Raw genomic sequence first — 23,034 nt, forward strand, 5'->3', positions numbered from 1 at the left:
TCATCATCACACGGCGCCAACTGGCACCAGAGCCAAGTACTTCAAAGGGGGATTATTTACAGGGGATAAAAAGGGTTGAGTCCATAGTCCATAGCTGTAATAAAAAGGATGGGTTAAAATTGTCATTAGATCTGGAGCCCAATCTGGCGGGGCCAACTCAGACTATCATCCTACAGGGAAGGCTGTAAATGCAGAAGTTCTACATTAGCATAGTTAACCATCATGCACATTAACACCAACCCAACCCCTGTTAGGGAAAGAAAACATTAGGGCATCACGGCATAACATGGGCAGGAACACCTGCAATAAATCAGCCTATCTGGCCCATCAATCTGGTACACAAACAAGGGCCTGGAATAACATCAGGCCAACCCATTGACCAACCTAGGCGGAACATACATCGCCCAGCATAGTTATCAGGTAGGAGCCCTCCTCATATATCAGGAACACCTGTAAGGAAATAGCTAGGCTCCCTCTACCAACAACCTTGGGGTATCAACATCAGGCAGAACGTTGGCATCACTATAGTATAAGACATCAGGGTGTACACAGCAGCCAACTCTCTTCATGAACATTAGGCATACACATTATAGAGCATTGGCAGGTATTAAACCATACGCATGAGCCTAATCCTCCCCACTGGTGCATCATCTAATAAAGGCTCCCTAGGCATCTGTTCCCTCCCGGCTCACTCAAGCCAACCTATATGGGGGGGTGTGCCCTTAAACCATAAGCACACTGACACGCAGGGTGTGAAATTCAGCAAAAGCACTGCCTGGCCACACTAACACAAATCCCAGGGCCTACACTAGCTGGCATTCACCTGGACACCCCAGGCAGGGATTAACTAATGTCGTAGCCCAGTTCAGGGGCCTGGCAATCCTGTTGGTACTTCTCCCAGGGACTCCTGGCCTACACAACCTAGTGGGCAACTTAAGGGATTTCAGTGACCCACTCCCCTGTAGGTACAGCTCCCCATTAGTCTCAGCATTTCCCTACTCAGGGGTTAATTCGTCCCTGTACAGGTCCCGGGGCCTAACTGAGGTCCTTGCCCAGTTCTAGGACTCTCTTTCTGGTGAGTTAGGGCCAACAGGGCCCAACAATAGTCTCCCCTGAAAAGGGGGGCGGGCACCGACCCTATGCCCCGACTCCAGTCCTCTTCAGGTGCAGATGCCTGCTGCCAGATGGGGCACCTGTAAAATCAGGGTTGTCCCAGGGGCGGGCACCGATCTATGCCCCGACACACCCCCCAACTCCACTACATTCTGCCCCACTCACCGGCTGCTTCTAGGCTGCTGGGTCTGGGCTCCTCTTCCACTGGGAGCTCTGCAGGCGATGTGCCGATCCCATGGGAAGGGGGTTTCCCCAACTCGAACTCCAACGCGGAGGGGGCAGGCACCGGCAATGTGCCTCGAGGCCCCCCCTCCCTCCTTCCGGGTTCTTCACTCGGGGCTCCCTCTTGCTGCCATCTCTCAAGGCGGCGGAAGGACGAAGGCGGGACACAAGCGGGGCTCTCCTGGTGTCTCCGAGGGCCCCGCCGAGAACAGCTCACGCTCCCAGCCTCCTTCAGGCCCTGACCGGCGGGGTGGCCTCCCGTTTCGGTCACTCTCACCGGGGCTCCTCACAATCCCGGGATTTCGGTCTTCCGCTTCTTCTCTGGCTGCCGGCCGGCAGCCAATCGCTGCGCTGCTCTTGGCGGTGTGTTGCCGGCCGCCAATCACAGCGCGGCCGGCCCGAGGCTATGCCCACAGGTCTCCAGGGATGCACGGAGGGCGGGGGCGCGGCCAGTGACGTGGCCGGGCGCCCCCGTCACGTGATGCCGGCCCTTTCTGGCTTCACCTCCTCATCGGCGGCCCCCTGCTGGTACCGGGGGTCGCCGCGACGTTAGACACAGCGGCGGGGGCCCCTCCACAGTCGCGCCGGGCAGCGGCGGTGATTTCCAGCGGCGATAAGGGGTAGGCTCCCTTGTACTTAATTAATTATATAGCGGACAGCGCGCTGAAACGAGGGGAGCTCCTCAGCGCTATTTCTCCTCACAGTTTCCTCAGCGCCCGGGCTGCGACGGTGATCTCCAGCTGTGATAAGGGGTAGGCTCCCTTCTAATATTTATTAATAATGCGACAGACAGCGCGCTGAAACGAGGGTAGGCTCCTCCAGCGTGATTCTCCTCAGGAGAGTGGCGCTATTCACAGCGCACTACTCCCTTCTCTGCCCACACAGTCCTCAGGGCCAACAGCACTTCGGGGGCCACATCAATCACAGGGCACAGTCCCTTGGGGGCACAATCCTCCCCAGGCAGCTCCACAGGCAGCAACAGTCTTTAGACTCACAGCGCGTAGGGGGCACAATCCTCCCCGGGTTGCTCCTCACGACCCAGCACTTCCACAGGGCCACAGCTTTACAAGAGGGGGTAGACGGTCCCACTCCTCACCTCCTGGGCGCTTCTCTCATGCAGCGCTGGCGTGGTACCTGGTCCAAAACGGCGTCAGTGACCTGGGTAGGGGCCCTCCTTTGTCAGGGGCCCATGGGGACAGCAGCGGGGGGGTTTATAGGGGTGCAGGGCCCAGCTCACAGGCCCATGTGGCGGTAGCACCTCACAGCAGGTCCCCCTCCCTTCCTTGTCCCAGCGCTGACCAAACCTCTGGTGACACTTTCCCCTATTTATACCCTCCTCCCAGGCAGTGCCAGGACCTTCTAGAATGTTGGCACATCTAGCCTAAACTGGTTCTAGGGGAGGGGGTGAGCACCCTGGGTGCCAGGCTTTCCCTCCAAAAGCTAGGGGTAGCTGGGTAATATTAACTAGACCGCTGACCTATGTCAGTCCAGTGGCAAAACCCATGGCCATGGCATCCATTTTAAAAGCAATACATTTCAGTCAGGTGCAGTTTTAAAATGGGGGTTTTTACAAGTGCTCACATTATGTCAGGTAATTACATTTTTTTTCAAAAGGGGTCTCACACCACTCATGGCCTATACAGGTTTAATCCCATGGGGGAGACAATCCAGATAAGGGGGTCAAAAGCGAAAAATTTTGGGGGAAAAAGGCCAAGTCCAACACTGTCTTTAGAGAGGAGTGATTGCAATAACTCGTCCTATTGTTGGTCCATTGGATACTTGCCGAGTCCCCTTTTCCCCTCCCCATGGTAAGCGTCACTCCCCGCCCCAGCCCACTGCGCTCCAGAAGGTCACCATTTGATTACTGGGAGAGACATTGGCTTTCCATGGCCTGGCTGTCACCTGTCTGGATAACGACGCAAGGTCTAGAACTTGGTATTCCCTCGTGTTTCCTTAGGGTGGTCAAAGAGACCCAGCACAAAACATGATGTCCATTACAGCACTTTCTTTCCTCCTAGCTCCAAAGTCACTTACGCCCGCCTGTGAATATTTGCATTGGAGGAATTCGCAGTTTGCAGCGGGGAATGTTTTACCTAGTCAATTTGAGGTTATTTATGTGTGGCTGCTTCTGGGTCGATTCCTGCAAAGGAAACCCCATTATGTTGGTGGATGTGGATAGATTCTGCACACTTTGTGCAGCTGGCTATCCAAGAAAGCAGCTACTGAATCGGCCCCTGATAAGAAAGAGTATGCTCTAAAACTTGCCTTTACAAAATAGTTAATCTCGTGGACCAGTACTCACACCCTCATATCTAGTCTAAGAAGCTTGAGTGGGGTGTCCAGCCAACCCTTATTGGCTTACAGGGCTTAAATTAAATTCCAAATGTTCTCTTTTGTGGTAGGGTGGGCAAGTAGTTTATTTAGGCTTATCAGAGGGCAGTGAATGCATCTGTTAACAGTCAATAAATGAGGCACACGCTCAAGAAGAAGCTCAAAACCAATAATAAAAAAAAATAACAAGTCTTTTTATATTTATTTTAACACCATTTTTGTAATAGCAATTTTAGAAGGTGAGTAAAAATGTCACTCAGATGCGTTTTACGCAGTAATGCTTTCCTTTGGAGAAAAAAGCATATACTGCATAGGGTTATTTAGAAACAGTTCTTAGGGGTTCCCTGTTGTACTTAAGTTGCTAGGGTGGCAAGGTCCAAAAAACCACCAGCAGTGGAAGTTTACCTGCCCTGGAGTGTCTGGGTGCAGAGGTGCTGGATGGACTGGGTTTGGTAGCCTTACGCGGTGCACCTTAGGCAAGGGGGGAGAACCTAAAAAGCTGCAGAGGGGGACTTAGAGACAAGTCCAGAGCACCCAACTCGGTTCGTGGGGGTCCTGAGAAGAGGACAGCACAGTCGGTTGTCGTGTACGTGGCCTGGGGAGCTCCGGTACAGAGGGTTTTGGTTGGCTGGGACCCGTGCATCAAAGGGCACCAACGGTTCATGGGTGGACCTGCAAAGGGGGACAAATCAGGACAGCTGGGCTGCACTCAGTGCTGGCCTCCATGATGATGACGTCCCTCATCTGTAGCTCAGTCTTTAAGGCATTGGAATCTGGATTGGACTCAAACAAGCTTTGGTTGCTGCAAGAGATCAGGTGCCCCAAGAATTGGTGCAGTGTGGCTCAGTTTGGTCCTGGAATCTTCTAATTTGTTGGAGATGGATCTGACTTCTAAGAGCCTGGTGACCGCTTCCTGAGGGGCTTCTGCGTCAGTAGACCTGGTGAACAGAAGAATGGTGAACCAGATGTTGAGGTCAATGCCTACAGGCTGCAGGGAGGTGGCTCCTTTACTTCAAGGGAAATGCTGACAACTTGGTAAAGTTCTGGAGGCCCTCAGAGGCTTTAGGAGGATGCACAGCTGGAGGATAAGTCGGGTTGTCGCAATTGTCGGGACAGGAGCAGGTAAGCCCCCAGGCAGGGTTTGGTGCCAGAGTCCACCAGCAGTCCGCAGTTCTTGCTTCTTCAGCTCTTCTTTGTCCTTTTCTTTCTTCAGTCAGATGAATCTGAGTTCTTGGTGTTAGGTGGCCATCTAAAGACTCAATTTAGAAACGTTAAGGTGAGTGAAGGTTAGTAGCCAATGGGCTCTTATCTCTGGGATCACTACAGCTTCTATATGACCACTAACTGTATGAAATGGGCATAACCCTGTCTAAAAATTCAAATTTCCATCAAAATCAAAATAGAGGAACCCTTCATTCATGAGGCACCTCAGACACCATAGGGTGTGACTGGCCTAGTAGTGCACCATGCCTCCTAGTACAGCTAATTTACCACCTGTCCTGGTGCCAAATATGCCTCAGGGCAGGGGGTGGAATCTCCCAGGCCTGGGGTTAGGCGGGATCGCATTTCAAACGCCACAGGGTCTTTGCAGTCACTGGCCTTAGTTTACAGATTCACTAGCCTTCCTGCTGGAGGATATGTGAAAACCTTCTTCCAGAGCAGGCATTGTTTCTGGCCTCAGAGAGCGAGGGCTCCCACCTGCATGGGGTCCGAAACATGTCTGTGTTGGCTGGCTTGGCAATACCAGTCAGCCAGCACACTAAGAGGCTGGTAGGTTTCCAGGGGGCCCGCTAAGGTACCCTCTGGGTGCATATCTTAATAAATCTACTACTGGCATCAGTATAGATTTATTAAGACAAGGTGTCTGATACCAAACACCATATGTTTCAGTGAAGCCATCATGTAGCAGGGGGTAGCGAGGTGTGGCTCACTGGTTAGAGGCGGCAGACCCGGAGGCTGAGAACGGCCCGGGACCAGGGTTCGATTCCCGACGCGGCAGGGTCGAGGACCAGGGTCAGCGGACTGATAATTCTCGCCTCGGTGCCCACTTTGGGCAGTGATCACACTCGGTAACTCTGGGCATTAAGCTTGCCTCATCGCTACAACGGCCCCCCACAGACGCCGGGGATGCCTGGCTTCACCTTGGAGATACTGGAAAATGGGTTGGAAGGTTCCCCCGGTTCAGTAACAGGGAGGGGAGTGAACAAGAAAAGTCTGACTAAACCCTGTGTATTAAATGGTCAACATAAATTGACCCTAGAATTGACTGTTTGTCACAGTATAATCAATAAAGGTTCAAGGTAAACTTTTTAAAGGAGACAGGGGTATCTATGCAATGATTCTAAGCTTCATGATTTTCAAGGGCACAGGAAGAAACAAATAAAACTAAAGTGTCTTGTAAAAATATATAGACAAATTTATTGGGTACCTCCCATACAGGGTTACACTCTAAAATTAAAAACGTTAAAAACAATAATAAAAACAGTGCTTTTACAATTTGCAAATACCATAAAATACATAATTACAAGAAGTCAAAAAGACAAAGGTCGACGCGGCGTTTCGGTGATTGTTACAATAATTTTCACCTTCTTCAGGACGTTTTTTTGACTAGGGTTACACCAAAATCTGAAAATAGAACGACATATTTTAGACACTTGTTCCTGCTCATTACTACAAATACATTATCTGCCCATTCTATATTTATGTCTTCTGCCCTTACATTTTATCAACTAAGACGCTTAATGCAAGTTACTTATACATTCTCTACCCTCTACCTAGTGCTGTCTCCATGTTGGTTCTTACATTTTTAAAGGTTCCGAATTTACTCATGCGGTCTGTTTATTTAAACTTCACCTGTACGTACTTTGTGTACCTTTAGATCAAAAGATTTCGATGTTGCCAAGACGCTCTATGTAAATAATGCCTTGTTCCGATAAGCTTCCGTTATAAAATTGGAGCAGGACCTTATGGAAAAATTAAAGGACACAAAAATACTAGTGGTTGTATAAATTTGTACTAGAATTTTGCTATTGCTGATAGCGCTACAAGGACTCTGTGAGAATTACCTTCAAATATTTGCTTATTCCTTATTAATTGGTACAGAGGAGCCACCGATGCTTGATACTTATTGCGGCATTTCTCAGATTCCTTTTCTCAATTGGGATCTTGAAAGGAAAAAACGATACAGGTAATGTATCTGGGCGATTTGTACTCATTTTGCGCCTATATGGTGTAGTGTAATTTACTTACCAAAGGAGGAAGCAATTTATTTCTTCTCTCAGAACCCTCTTCAATTGGTTGCTCTAGGGGTGAGTGGTTAGGAGATTTTTTCTCTCTGTTGGGTTAAATATATACACCATATTACCATGAATTGTATGATCGTTGGTCATACATCCTTTGCATTTTATGAGTATACTTGGACTTACTCCTAAATTGGCTCCTATAGCATATTCATATTGTCTTAGTTACAAAGCAATATGTCTGTTGTGATCTATTGAATAACACGCTTGAGGACGTGACCCTCCCCCCTTGGGGCTCCGCTTCTTTTGTTTTTACAAGTGTCCTGTTGGGACTGCGGGGTTCCCGACGGAGGGGTGGAGTTTTAAGGGCTGCCTCGTTTGGTAGGTGTTCAATAAACCTCCCCCAGGTTAGTTATATATACAGCCCTATATATGCAGCCCATTTAGTTTGTCTAAAAAAGAAAGAAAACTGTTTTACCAAGTTTGTGAGGCTTCCGCTATATTAAGCGGCAATTACCAGCCTTTTGGTGCAAGAAAATTTTTTTATAAGCGACACGACAAAACCTATGTTTCCCATACCTGAGATTAAAATTTCGGCCTCCTTGCTCCTCTGCTACCGGGTTCCCATCGATAGTGAGGAGAGGTTCCCGGCTTCCGGTTTTTATGCTGCCTCTGTAATTGTGTCCTTTAATTTTTCCATAAGGTCCTGCTCCAATTTTATAACGGAAGCTTATCGGAACAAGGCATTATTTACATAGAGCGTCTTGGCAACATCGAAATCTTTTGATCTAAAGGTACACAAAGTACGTACAGGTGAAGTTTAAATAAACAGACCACATGAGTAAATTCGGAACCTTTAAAAATGTAAGAACCAACATGGAGACAGCACTAGGTAGAGGGTAGAGAATGTATAAGTAACTTGCATTAAGCGTCTTAGTTGATAAAATGTAAGGGCAGAAGACATAAATATAGAATGGGCAGATAATGTATTTGTAGTAATGAGCAGGAACAAGTGTCTAAAATATGTCGTTCTATTTTCAGATTTTGGTGTAACCCTAGTCAAAAAAACGTCCTGAAGAAGGTGAAAATTATTGTAACAATCACCGAAACGCCGCGTCGACCTTTGTCTTTTTGACTTCTTGTAATTATGTATTTTATGGTATTTGCAAATTGTAAAAGCACTGTTTTTATTATTGTTTTTAACGTTTTTAATTTTAGAGTGTAACCTTGTATGGGAGGTACCCAATAAATTTGTCTATATATTTTTACAAGACACTTTAGTTTTATTCGTTTCTTCCTGTGCCCTTGAAAATCATGAAGCTTAGAATCATTGCATAGATACCCCTGTCTCCTTCAAAAAGTTTACCTTGAACCTTTATTGATTATACTGTGACAAACAGTCAATTCTAGGGTCAATTTATGTTCACCTTGGAGATACCCAGCATGGGACCATCTCACAGGGAAAGCCAGGACGGGTTCCCCAGCGGTCATTCGCGCCAGGATACTCCGGTAGTAATTGAGCGCGCTACAAAACACCTTACATTTACATTTACATTTACTCGTAATGCCTAGTGCCCAGAGCATATAGTAAAGATGGTTTCCCTGTTCACTTGTACTATCTAGCAATGGAAGTAGACGGCACAGGGGCATATCGGCTCTTGCACATATGTCCTCACTTGTAATATAATGCACCCTGCCTTAGGATTATAAGGCCTGCTGGAATGGTGATTTACATATATTGCATGCAGTGTCTGTGGGCATGGCACACAGGGTGTGTGCCAATGTTATGTTTTCACTTATGTCTGCACAATTTCAGACAGACAGCAATAGCAGTCTGCAGGAGTTTGGTGGTGTGTCCCTTAGGGTGGCACAATACATGCTGTGTCCCTTAGGCACCCTCTAGTACTCATGTGTAATATTTACAGGGATGCTAAGGGTCTTGCCAATTAGGGAACAATTACGCAGTTACTTTGTTTTAGGGAAAGACCACTGGCACTGTGGACCAGGATAGCAGGAACTCAGTGCACTTCAGTCGAAATTGCATCAAAGGGGCTCTTCCTACAGAGTGTGTGTGTGTGTGTATATATATATATATATATATATATATATATATATATATATATATATAGGGACTAACACCTCTCCAGGGCCTGCCCGTGCAATTTAAAAAGGAGGTGGCCGCACTGCCCCCCTCCTGGAGCCATTAATGTTTTTTATTTGCACACTGCCAAAGGCCAAGCGTGGTGTTGGGTGCCTACAGGGTGTTTGCCGCAGGCCAGGCCCGCCGGCCATCTCCAGCCATGCACGGCCAAAGGCAGTGTGCAGTGGGGGTTAAATTAAAGTAAGGTAATTAAATAATACTTAACATAAAAAAATCTAGAATTTCCCTGAAAAAAACAAAGGGCACATGGACATTATACTTAGGAAATTGAATTGAAAAAACTTTAAAAAGTCACTAACTAAAAAAAACAAAGGTTAGAGGGACAATATACTTAGGTTCAGATTTTACACAGACAAAACCATAGAAATTCTACAGTTACAGTTATACTTATCTCAAGAAACTATAACACATGCCCTAAGGTTATTATTTCTTGCGCTCTCACCAAGCACTGCTACTTACCCCACATATTGCTTCAGTCATGACATCTTCAATGAAATCATTGCAACATTTCCAATAAAATTATTGATGAGAAAACTGTACATGGCGGAAGCGTGAGTTATAGTTACCTTAGGGCACAAGTTATAGTTACTAGACCTAACTGTAACTATAACCGTTGAATTTCTATGGCTTCGTGTGTGTAAAAACTGAACCGAACTATAATTTCCCTGAACTTTTGCTTTTTTAGTGAATTTCTCTCTCTCTCTCTAAATATTTATATATTTAATTTATTTACGGCACTTATATTTATCTGTATGGTAAAGATGTGTGGTAAAGGCATGCGTTGTAAAAAAGGCGTGGTAAAGGCATGTATTGTAACTGCAAGCATTTGAATGTCATACATCCCATTTGAAATGGCAAATGTCAGCATGAAAGAAACACATGCCTGAGAAGTAAAGGGCAAACTTGCAATGCCTATGGTTTGAGGAGGATCACTGACAAGGCACCTCCAAGCCTCAAGCCCCAAGCGGGAGAGACTTCCAGATTCTTAGGTGGATACTAGTAAAAGGCCAACCCCCTGCCACGGCCAGAATCTGGATGGGCCACATGCATTAAAGTGAGCCCAGAAGGATAAAGGAGGCGTATGCAATGAGAAAGCATGCACCAGGACGTGCTGTGCGACCTGCTTACAACCTTTACGGTTTATCAGATTAAAATGCACCCTCTCTCATAATCAGTGCAGACAACAGAGGCTAGGGTCGCACATACTTTCAAATCCAACACCATCTAAAGAATCACTGAGCTGCTGTTCTGGCCAACTATAACCTCTGCACACATGTCAAACTCCTAATCAAGGTAAACACACCCGCGAGAGGTGCACAGAACAATTCACCATGTAATTTTTGTGTGCAGTTTTATATAGCACAAACTCGATCCAAAGGTATTGGAGTGCTTTACTTGTACAAATGGCTGCAACAATAGATTCTTTTTTTTTTTTTTTGAAAACCTTTATTGTGCGAATAGAGGCATACAAATACGGGCCTACAACCAATCAGGCCGGCCACGACACATTATAAACGCACAAGAGTCATCATTGAAGTTCCCCGGCAGTCACCCAGTGGTATACAGGCAAGCAATCAAGCATTAAAAGTCCGAGTGTAACCGCTAGAAGCAGGAGTAAAGAAGGTTAATTTTATAATATAAGAGGAAGTATAGCAGGATCAATTGCAACTTTTCGACATCTGAATTCCCATGGCGGACTATACGTAAAGCAGCAATACAAAGGGGCTGTGATAAATGGAAATAATAGCAGCAATTGACAGGAATCAATTTATGGTCGCCCCATTTCAGATCAGTTACCACCACGACCCGTCACACACCCGTCACCACCTGAGTGCGAGCTAGCACGGAACAGAAGAATCAGAGCAGCAACGTAATAACCATCCACTATACCAACCCCAGTAAAGAAAGAAAGAGGGGGAGGGGTAGAGAAGAGAATGTCAGAAAGAGGGAAAGAAAGAACGCGGCGCCATTGCACTCACCCACGGCGAGTAAAGCACGCAGAACTGGAGGACCCGCTATCGGGCCAAGTCATGTAAGACATGCTATATGTGCAGTCAATATCGTGGAAGCGGGAAGGCGACTCCTTCACTATCCGCTAACACTCCATGGAAGATGTGCGCAGACACAGCGCCCCGATAAAGGGATACAAAAGAGCCATAGAACTAAAGAAAAAAGAAAACCAACAACAGAAAGACCTCATCCCTCCCACACCACCCTGCACCCCTGCAGAAGGCTACGGCCTACCCCCCCAGCAGCGTGCCTGTCGCCCTAAATAGAACCCGAAATATAGAAGAATCAGAAAGTAAGAAAAAGAACACAACAGACCAAAAGAAGAAGAAAAGGGAAAGGGGAAAGGGATCCAGTGGGAGAGGAGATCTGCAATCGAACATTCAGCTCCTACCCCCCGCCATAACACAGCTAAAAAACCACATCAGAGCGAGAAGGACACAACCTCAAATATCAGGAACAGGAAAAGGAATCGGTCATATTGTCATAGCTGCGGGTAGTCCTCATCCACGTAAATTAACCAGTAGACCGCCGAAGCACTTCTGTCTCACCCCTGTCCTTTCCTAATCATGGCTTTCGTGCGTGATAAGGTGGTATGTAGCAAACAGTTTGGCATGGAGTACACACAGGATCGAAGCAAGGCAGGCCAAGGGTGCAGTCTAGAGGACCCTAGTCTCAGACAGCAAACCAAGTAGTGGCTGCGGCAGACCAGACTGTCAAGTAGCAACATCAGGAGCAACAAACAGATTGGGTGCGGCCCCGCCGTCCAGACCAGTGAGGTAGCCCCTGCAAGGCAGCCGCGGGAACTCACTAAAGCAGTTCGAACCAAACATCTGCCGGGCTCCCCAGCCAGACCGGCATGGGCGGGTCCCAACGTGGGGCCCTCGTTCGTGTTCGCTACAGTTGAAATTTCCTGGAGATTCGGGGCCGCTGACATACAATCTCGCAAGTGCACGGCGGCATCACACCCCACAGCAGCCGAGGGGGGCAAAGCAGCACACACCACCAGTCGAGCCGCACTCATGGGGGAGGGGCCAACAGGCATGGCGGCAGAACCGCTATCTCGTGCAACAGCGACAAAGGCCATGGCCGCACGCAAAGAACATAGGGCGGCCAAGACATCACCAATTGTGGGCTCACACTCACAAGCCTCAGCCATCGTGTAGTTCGACAAACTAGATTCGCCGCCCCAAACAGGTCCGGGACCCGGGGCGCCGGCGGCCATCTTGTCAGTGCAGCAGGGACTCTCCGCTCCTTAACTTCTGGACCGGGCGTTCGAATAAAGCCCACCGGAGTCTCCTCGAACCCCAGCAATGGCAATCTTGGTGCAGAAAGATGGGCCACCAAAAAGCAGGGGTCGCTGGCACCACCGTCTCACGGGCGCCGCCCGCCGAATCGTGGCGAAGGGCTTCAAGATGGCTGGACAAGGCAACAAAGGGGGGGACAAGCCTCCTATACGGTCTACCCCCGTCGGAGGCGGGCCGGGCCCCGCCACAGAGCCCTCGGGCCACCAGACCGAGCCCGGTCAGTCGCCACCGGAACAACCGCACAACGGCCTCTTCAGCCGACCCCTCTCCATCACCGAGGGCCGACGTCAGCACACCACTCCGGCCGACCGTCGCAGGCGTCATAACAGCAACAGGGAGAAGGTTAAAAATAGGATGGATCAATGAGTAAAGTCAGAGAAGGCTCGGTCCACAAACACCAGCAGTTTGAGGACTGATGGCCTGCCTATCGCTACTATTAGAAAGGAAGAGTGAAATAAGAGGCATACAGTGAGACCGGGGTAGATTGTGTTGAAAAAGGAAAAAGGGCGAGTGCCCTGAAAGGAGGGTGGGTGCACTCCCTATCTGTATGTTAACAATCTAAAGACTAGAGCTGTGGAAAGGCTCCTGGGCCACAACTGAGAAGAGGCAAAAGACTCACATATGCACTAATGTTATTTAAAAACAACCCCTCATAGGCGCAGGAAGTAGGGGTGCTAAATCACCCGAAAATAACCACGCTTGAGTTTAGAAGGTGAATGAGAAATAAAGATGCCTTTATTCCGTTTTTTTGTCACATTGGCTGTGCAGACAAAGGGTCAAGTGTAAGCCTATGTCTTCTGACAAATTGCTGCTTATTTTTTTTATCTTGGGGGTTGTTTACTTATCTTTCTCTAACTGCAACAACAGAGTTTTTTAAAGTGAACTATGTGACAATCTTACTGGGCTACATGGAGTGGGAAATGAAAGATTGTTTTTCTAACATCAAAATTTAAATATCTGTAAGTGAACTGTCCAAACACTTAAAAATGTGTCAACAATTAGGAAAGCACAAACGAAGAACATTTTTAATTATAAACTGTGATGGCAACAACGATTTTAAAAGAATCAAAACACATACAGGTAGATTCATCAAAGAGCCGTTTTGCGAGTCCTTAATAGTGATTATTAAGGAATCGCTATTAAGGACTTGCAAAACGGGATTCATGTAGGAATCGCTAAATAAATTGCGATTCCTACACATTCCTTATTTGCGATTAGCAAATTGCTAATCCCAAATAAGGAATAACTCCCCATTCATTCCTATGGGCCTAAAGGCCCATAGGAATGAATGGGGAGTATTCCTTATTTGCGATTAGCAATTTGCTAATCGCAAATAAGATAGCGATTTCAAGGGTGCCGGGGTGTCCAAAGGACACCCTGTAGCACCCCTGAAATGCAAATTTACACAGGTATTGCGCACATGTGTGTAACATGCAACAGAGAAAAATGCACTAAAGTGCATTTTTCTATTTTTTCGCTATTTACCATGAAGTCAGACTTCGTGGTAAATAACGGCCAAATATTGCGAATTCGCAATTTAAAATTGGTTAATGAATTGCATTTAAGGAATCTCTAATAGAGATTCCTTAAATGCAATTCCTCGCAAATATGCGATTTTGCAAATAGCGATTTTATCATTTGGGATGATGAATCCCAAATGCAAAAATTGCGCTCGCATGAGAATCTGGCCCTTTGCGAGCGCAATTTCCTTTCATGAATCTAGCTGTTAGTGAATCACAAATGATAAATCCTTGAAAACTCTCTTGTACACATTATCACTTGTACACTTTATAGTTTTATCAGTAAAAGTTTATGTCTGCACAAATTAGTGGCCATTTCAATGAAAAATGTGCAAAATGCGCCCACTGTAAATGGCAATGAACTACCACACCTTGTTTTAGTAACATACGTGAAACAGAGTGCTCCAAAATGTACCACGAGCTACATTCTACACCCTTACAGCTCACCTTCTGAATGGTCGTAGCTCATTTGCAAAAATTTTCTTCTTGGATATTTCACAGTCCCTAAGACTTCAGTGATGTAACACTGATGGCAGCATTAACACTGAAAATTGTTCCAGCACCACTGCAAGCACCACAGCAGTTACAGTGGACACAATGTCAGCCTTTGAAGCACTGACACACAAAGATGAAATGCAGCTGCTGCAATCTTTAAACCTGCCTAATGAACACTTGAACTTCTATTAAGATGTCAATCTAAGAATATTTCCACCCTTAACTGCATTTAAGAAGAAAGTCTCAGATAATTTGTGACAGAGCCCATAATGTTACAGGGTGTTACTAAACAAGGAAGCACCACATGGTAAATGGCTGCTATTAAGGTTGGAGCATCCCTCGTTATCACCTCGATAACACCATAGCACGTGGGTCAAGTTAAAAACACTGGTGATGGCTAGGACCAGAAGGACTGAGGTCCATGACATGGAAACACAGACGGGATTGGCTTTGCCGCTAGTCTCAAAGATGCTGCCCTCCTCATTTGCCACCACCTTCCTTTCTTACTATTTTGCATATTTCTTCTGAGAGGTGACCCCCCTGTACTGTCTTACTCTGTGCTTTTTATTTTTAAGCAGGATGCCACCCATTCCCCAGGTGATGGTGTCCCTCTCCATGTTCCAACTCGGTTGTTTACTCCCGAGTAGATCTAGCTCAGTCCCTGCCCCTGTGCACACACACCAGCGCCAAGACGCCATGGCATTCAAGAGCTTAATAAGTACCATATCATCATCATCATCATCATGTGGCCCTATTTCTCTCTGCTAAACCTTCTCCCTACCACACCACCAATCCCTCCATCCCCCAATGCCAGTTTATGTCCTCTCAGTGTGGGCTAGATGGGGACTTTCCAACATGGACTAGTCAACATACCAAATGTGAGTGTTCTGAGATGGGTTAACATACCGCAATAGGCCTACTAACAAGAAAGTTGTAATTTAGACTTGAATGGCATGGACATAAAAAAATCGGCGAGGGAGGATGGCATGTCGAGGTGGGACCATTAACAAAACAGATTAAATTGTGTGCGAAATGGCATGGACATGTAAAAAATGCAAAGGATGGCGGGATCCTATTTTAGGACCAATAACACCAAGGACCGAACTGTAGACACGAACGACACATATCGAATCTGCCAGGGAGGGAGAAACGCAATGCTTAGGAATGATAGCACAGTTTTCACTGTAGTCTAAATGGGTGTTTCTGACATGTGTACTTTCCTTCTTGTTGCAGGTTTCGTGCTGGTTATTGGATTGGTGACCTTCTACCGGATTGGACCGTACACCCACTTGTCCTGGTCCTGCTACTTAAACATTGGAGCCTGCCTGCTTGCCACCCTGGCAGCCGCCATCCTCATCTGGAACATCCTCCACCGTCGGGAGGACTGCATGGCACCACGGGTCATCGTCATTAGCCGTACTCTGACCGCCCGCTTCAGACGCGGGCTAGAGAATGACTATGTAGAGTCACCATGCTGAGACTAGGGGTAGGGAGGGGAGAAATGTCTTTGCCTCCCTCATTTGTATAATCATCAAAATGTGTCACCTAAAGCGCACGAAGCAGGCAATAAAGGGGCAGTGCAGGTAAATGTATGTAGGAAGAACCAGGTAATTGACCTGCTTCATTGGTTTTTCCCTCATTAACAACGTCAAACACAGACTTCACTCCCTCACTGCACAGCTGAAAATTGTAATACACGTGCGATTCAGAGTATATACAACGTAAAGGAGTGTACGGGAAAGGGGCGCAAGAATCTATAGAAACTGCTCCCAGGCTACATGACGCAGTTGTTCAGTGTGGAAGCCGGAATTAACACCTACCCAACGGAAAGGACTTGTAGGTGGATACCTGGAGGAAACCTTTGGGTCAGGCTTGGGGTAACCATGTGATATCACGACCAAACAATACGTGAGAGAAGTCGTGAACATCGCAAGATCAGGCAAGAGACTACACAAACATTTCTTAAAAAGAAGTACTGAACTTTGTACAAAATAAACATGTCCCCTTAATAAAAAAGAACCCACGTTACCACCACACAACAACACAGGCTCAAGATAGTAACATCATTTATCTAAAGAAAATCATGTTTAGAATAACATGAAAAGTATGGTTTGAACATAAAGTGCAATAAGGACCAGCGCAGATGACAGAAGCATAAAAGATCGGGCCTAATTTATCAAAGAGTTTTACCCATTCTGTGTCTAAGGGGACATGTGTGGCTACTTAAGGGCCCTAATGAGCAAGCCAATATCTGAAAGGAGCTCCCCAAAGCTCACTACATATGTACTGAATTACAGTGGCCTTTGTCTTCACCAAACCCAACAGTGACAAAAGCTTGTAGAAGAAAGAGGACTTGTTATGGTGGAATATCAAGATGTAAAGCATACCAATACAATAACTAAACCTAAAGTTATCAAAATCATATGAACTAATGAAGTACTGGTAAAGGACGACATAGAAAATAAAGCATGAACATCAAATAAAAGAAGTGAATACATGCGTGATGGAGACCGAGAACGGCCTTGAACAGAACGAATAAGCTTCCAATGAACAATGACTTAAGCTAAAGCAGTATTAACACAAAAGCTGAACTGTCTGCAGAAAAAATAAAAATAAATCTGATCGTAAAGGAAATAGCGGCAAGGAATCATATGTACTAAGTAACTTAGTGCACACAAACCATGCAAATCACTAAATTTCAGGGGTTGTCACCGCTAAATCACTAAATCTTTTTTACTAAACACATTTTGTGGTTAAGAAAAGTTTTCTGGAATCGTAAAACAGGGTTAGACGTTATTATTGATTCGCAATTTGGAAGGTGTATGTTTTGGGGGTTACTTCCAAATCGCGAATTAGTACTATATGTATCCATTATTTGCGTCTAACTCCAATCACAAATCATCGATCAGTTACTGAATTCCAAATTAGGATGTAACTGATGCTCAAAGGGGAACTGGTCCCTTTTTGTTCCGATCACTTATGGGAATCAGGGTGGTAACTTCGGGGTGAGAAGGCAGTAGCCAGGGGACCACTGCCAACTCTCACTGAAGTTTTTTAAAATAATGTAAATCCACCTCGCATGATTAAGCAGTTGTTCAACAATTTGTCTTCTGAGGACCCTTCACATCCCACACACACATTGCAAATGGTCACCGTGCTTTTTCTTGGAAAACTGACTGCACATTTTCCTTTAAAATGTTATCATGTAACTAATAAAAGGCATCAAAAGGCCAATTTTACTGTATCATATGGAAGTAGTAAGTGTGCACAACATCCTTTGAAAGGAAGACTGTCACATTGGGGCTCCAACTTAAATTAGGTCACAAGGTAACTGTTGAAAACACTCTTAGAGCTCTTAACCAATTTATTTCAATTCTACGTGTTGCTGTTTCCCAGAAGCTTGCTCCAGTCTTCTTCTTATACCATATTTATATGCATGTTAACAATCTTATGCCTATGCTTATAGGAACACTTTGCATGTATTTTTCAAAATCTCCTGTCTTTGCTTCACAAAAGTTCTGGCCTGTGATTACATCAACATCATACCTGTACTGCCTTAGTGGTGGCCCTCCTTACACTTTCTGCTTGGACCTCCTAATAATTCTAGGTAAACCTCTAGGTTGCTTGCGCTTAATAACAATCGCCGTGTATGCAGGATTCTTTTGCTGCCTAGAAATTCCAGCCTGTGCTATCTGGGACATCCTGCCTGGGCAACCAAGCATGTTCTGCACACTTCTCATTCCCATATATTACAGTAATACTGGCACCATGCTGTACTAATTTAAAGTTGACCCATTTCTTCCAGATCATCTCCAGCGACAAGGGAGAAGCAGGGTCTTTTCAGCAGCCGATAATTAGATTTTCACTGAGGTAGGGATGTGAAGCCTGTTCCTCGTCCATACTTATTCATTGACCGTTCTATAAAGGGAGATCACATTTGCTTCCCCACAGAGAGCCAACCTAAGAATTGAGAGTTAAGCTCAGCAATGATCATGTTATGTTAGGTGGCCTTTATGGTGTAATAGCACAGCACAGATACTGGAATCAGCTCTTAAATAATTTCTTCAAAAAGGATATTTACAGGGTTGACAGCACTCATGTTCTCCTCATTTTTGGCCTTGCTCCATCTCTAGAACTATCCCATTCAGGAAGATGGAGTATTTAAATCACAGCAACCATGCAATTCTTTGACTTTTTGCCTATTCATTAACACAACTCACCAGTCATGTTGATGACATTTTCAACGTGCAGATTTGCCCTTTGGAAACCAGATCAGAGCTGCTGTCTCACACCACACAGAACATCAAACTATCCTCATCTGGTATCTAGTTTTCGTAACAACTGCCAGTTAGGTAAAGAACTTAAAGACACCCACACTTCTGCCAGTCCACTACGTCCTCTACACCTGTTGCAAACATGCCATGTCCCGCTTACAGAAACACCTCCAAACTGACATGTTCAACGCTGACAAACAGCTTTTCCATTGCCTTGCTCGTCGTTATCCCTTGGGAGTGTTAGTTTCAAATGGAAGCTTGTGGATTTTTCACCTGGGTGTACCATAATGCAATGTTTTATTTAAATTATTACTGGAATATTTAAGGCATTATATTTTTTTTCTGCAGATATCTTAAAATGCATCCTCTAATATTGTATACCAAGATGTACACTTGGATCCCTAATGTAGACAAAGGCTTTTGTTTGTACGGCTGTGTTGACATACAAATAATAAATACACTTGTGAAACTTCAATGCACCTGTACATGCAACATTGTATTTTTTGATTAGCTGATAAGAGCATGATCATATGCCTTAGTTCGGAGTACCAGAGGAATTTTTTTAAATGGCTACAGACTTGCAAGTACTTAAAATAATATGTACCAATTTCTGAATACAGTCTTATGACACTTTGTGAACTGTGACATTCCAAGTAAGTCAGACACTGCCATTTTCCATTTCGCACTGGGGTAATAAGATTTGGAGATAGTGGAAATAAGTTACTCATCAAATTCATTCGCCACAGGATGAGTCACTACATCGTATCTTTGGAATCATACTCCATATGAGTATCCGCATCAATGCTGGCCACACTGACAAGCCCTGAGGAGGACTGTTAGAGAAAAAATAACTATCAGCAACAACATGACAAAATCCCTTCTAGAACACAATGCTGGAGATATATATATATATATATATATATATATATATATATATATATATATATATATATATATATATATATAGAGAGAGAGAGAGAGAGACACACCGGCCCCACATAGCCTCAGTCAATTAAATTAGACTAAATAGAAGGTAGCTCAAAATCAACAAAACAGTTTCCTGAAACTCCAATCACTGTTAGGGATAATGACTAAAGTAAAAAACCGTGATCTATGGGAGAAGGGACATCTCTAAAACCTTGCTAAATCAGGATCAAGTTATTGGCATCAATCCAGTCGTTCAGACTATCGAATAATAATTTCGCTAATAATTTAGCACCAACATAAACCGATAAATTGAAGCAGATTTTTAGTTATATATTGGCTTAATAATTGCTCTTTTCCAGCTTTCTGGTACATAGCCTGTAAGCAAAATTCTACAAAATGCCTTCACAAATACCCTAGCCGACAAATCAATATTTGATTTTACTTTTATGGCAGGCAGATCATCAGAACCTGCAGCTTTTGATAATTTGAGAGAGGATATTGTCTTTTTAATGGAATTTGCAGTAAAAAGATACACTAATTCTACATCAGCTGTCTATACATATTCCAGTCACTCACAAAGCCCATCAGAGTATAATACCATTAAATATGTTACCCACATTTCATCAGGGACTGTACACTTTAAAGTGTTACTGACAAACCTGCTGCAAGGGATGCTTAGGGGCCACTCCTGGGAAAAGCCTGGGCCAAGCTCGACCCTGTCTTCACCTGACATTGCCCGGTGGAGATTGAGAGTAGGCTAGCCCTTTGTCCGAACACAGGTACTACTAATTCTGCCCAAGTCTTAATCAAGTAGTCAAAGTAATGACCAGTCATGACACATTACGAACAGAGCCTCTCTCCTATTCCACTTTAGATTCAAGAGAGTTGGGATGTGAGCTAAGCTGAGGCCTCTGGTTATGCTCATACTAGCTGCTTTGAAACTCACTGAGCACAGCTTGAGAAGCACAACATTGATTGTTGATTCTCCAAAAATCTTATGTTGAGGGCGCAAAGACTGGGCAAACTTATCCATCTTCCTGTTATGCACTTTTCTTTTTTTTTGTGCCACAACCATGGGCAAGCGTAAAATGGCTGGAATTTGTAAACTTTTTTTTGATAATCAACTTTTATTGAAATTTCAATACAAAACAAGTTCAATTGTAGCGAGTCACATATTCTATTACAAATTCCTCTACCCCCTCCCCTTCATCACAGAGCATATCAACAGTGGCAGATGAAGTCGCGGGAGTCCATCGATCCCAGTGGCATAACAAGTTCATCACTATGGTAACAAGCCAAACCATTTGCCCCACACTTTCTGGAAGAGCTCCGGGCAGCCTCGGGTCTCAAATACACTTTCCTCCTGTGTCCCACACCAGCCCACCCCCCTCCTCCATTTCCCCAATGTTGGCACCTCAACCTGGGACCATTTGGCTGCGATGTCCCGTTTCGCCACCGCCAGAGCCATGCCCAAAAACGCTTATCAGGTCGGGAGCCATCCAGTCCAGCAAACACCCCTAAAAGCAGATGTCTCGGGTCATGAGGAACCACCCAGCCCAGTGTATCCGTAAGTTCTTCCTCCACCCCTCTCCAGAACGACTCCAAAGCCGGGCACAGCCACACCATATGGTTGAAATCGGCCAGGGTGCCGGAGCACCGGGCACCAGCCGGGGAGGATCTAGCACCTAAGCGGGAGAGACGGGCCGGCGTCAAGTAGGCTGCGTGAAGGAAGTAAAGCTGGACCAGGCGTAATTTCGAAGATGTGGTTAGGGTCTTGGGCGCCATAAGGGCATCGCGCCAGTCAGCTTCGTCCAAGGGGCCCACCCAACCCTCCCACCGTTCCCTGAGGCGATCGAGGGATGTGGGGGAATTATTAACCAGAGCGCAAAAGATTCGGGACCCCCCCCCTCCCTCCCAGATCACCCATCATGACTTGGGCCTCCAGGGGACTAAACTCTGGAAGGGAGGTAAGCACGGGGAGGTGGGCGTGGCGGAGCTGTAGGTATTTGTAAAATTGGGAGTGTTGGAGTGAGTGTCGCTGCTGCAAGTCAGAGAAGGAGCAGACATGGTATTCCGACCAGGTCCCAACGGCGGAACCCCTCCAGGGCGGAGGCCTCCCTCAGCCAGGTGCCACACCAGAGGGGCGTATGTCGAGTCAGTTTCCGGTCCCAGCGCACCAGACGGAGTGAGGCACCCCAGGCCAGAAGGACCGACCTGGTGATCGAGGGCATGTCGAGTGGCACTGAGGAACCATAGAGGAATCCCTGCAGTCGTGGAAAATTGTAGACAGTGAGTTCGACTCGGTATGCGGGGTCAGACCAGCCACCCGCGAACCAGTTGTGAATCACATTAAGTTTGGTGGCTAGGTAATGGGCGTACAGGTTGTTGACTCCCATACCACCGTCAAAGGGGGGAATTCGACAGTGGGCCAGGGACATTCGGGATCGTCCCCTCCCCCATAAAAACCAGATAAGCACGCTGTCCTATTCCCGGAACCAGCTGCTTGTGAGGGGGATAGAAGTGTTTAGTAAAATATAGAGGAAGCGGAGGGGGGATCATCATCTTAAAAAGCGCGCTTCGTCCTAGCGGGTTCAGGGGAAGGGACTGCCAGTTTCGGAGATCCGTCTTCATCCGGGTAATCAGGGGGGGCGATGTTGAGTGTCCACTCCAGTTCAGGCAGGAGGGCCACCCACACCCCCAGATACTTAAAGGACAGACGCCGGAGGGGGATCACCGCCTGCCAATCAAAGCAGGCGTGTGAGGAGTGGAGGGGGACCAACGTGGACTTTGCCGGGTTGAGGCAGAGACCTGAGACCCGCTCAAAGGCCGTAAGGGCTCTCAAGGACCTGGGGCCGGACTGTTCCCGGGATTCCAAGTAGAGGAGCAAGTTGTTTGCGTATAAGGCAATTTTGTCCACATGGCTCCAATCCCATCGCCACCTGCGGATCAAGGGGTCTTGGCTTATAAGCGCCGCCAAGCGCTCCATCGCTAAGGCGAATAGGAGTGGGTGGGGAGAGAGGGCAGCCCTGGCAGGTGCCCCTACGGATCGGAATTTGTAAACTTAATCTCAGACCTAAGGGTATCAACTTAGTCTCTTTGAAACAGGCAGTAGGTGTTATATAGAAGGAGACTGCCTTGACAGAAGCGCCTTTTCATAGAACCCACCTGTTCCATATCAGCAACCACGGACCCTTTGCCTCCTTTGGTCTGGGGTCCCTTATTGGTGGCTAACCAAGCATTAAATCTTGACACACAGGGTGAAGCCACTGGCATGGACTTGTCACCTTTGAATAAATCTGGACCGACAGCAAAGAGAAAAAGAGGGAATTCATGCTCCAAAGCGTACAGCTGGTGTGGAAAACAGCTCAGTTGAATGTTGTTCTGTGACCATGGTGTGAGGAGGGAAAGTTTTGTCCTGGGATATGCTCCATGATAAGT

At 46.1% G+C, this 23,034-nt stretch overlaps 2 protein-coding genes across 2 annotated transcripts in view; one reads left to right on the top strand and one right to left on the bottom strand.

Annotated features, from left to right (window-relative positions):
• The window catches only part of TMEM204 (transmembrane protein 204), a 167,285-nt gene extending 148,141 nt beyond the window's left edge, over positions 1-19,144 (top strand). The window contains exon 4 of the mRNA XM_086941300.1: positions 15,629-19,144. Within this exon, the coding sequence (XP_086797426.1) occupies positions 15,629-15,873 (245 nt within the window). The 3' untranslated portion in view covers positions 15,874-19,144. The remainder of the gene's footprint in view (positions 1-15,628) is intronic.
• Positions 1-23,034, bottom strand: part of IFT140 (intraflagellar transport 140) — a 1,373,663-nt gene that overhangs the window by 367,429 nt on the left and 983,200 nt on the right. The gene's annotated exons all lie outside the window — the stretch shown is intronic.

This window comes from Lissotriton vulgaris, chromosome 10 (assembly GCF_964263255.1).
Source record: "Lissotriton vulgaris chromosome 10, aLisVul1.2, whole genome shotgun sequence".
NCBI lineage: Eukaryota > Metazoa > Chordata > Amphibia > Caudata > Salamandridae > Lissotriton > Lissotriton vulgaris.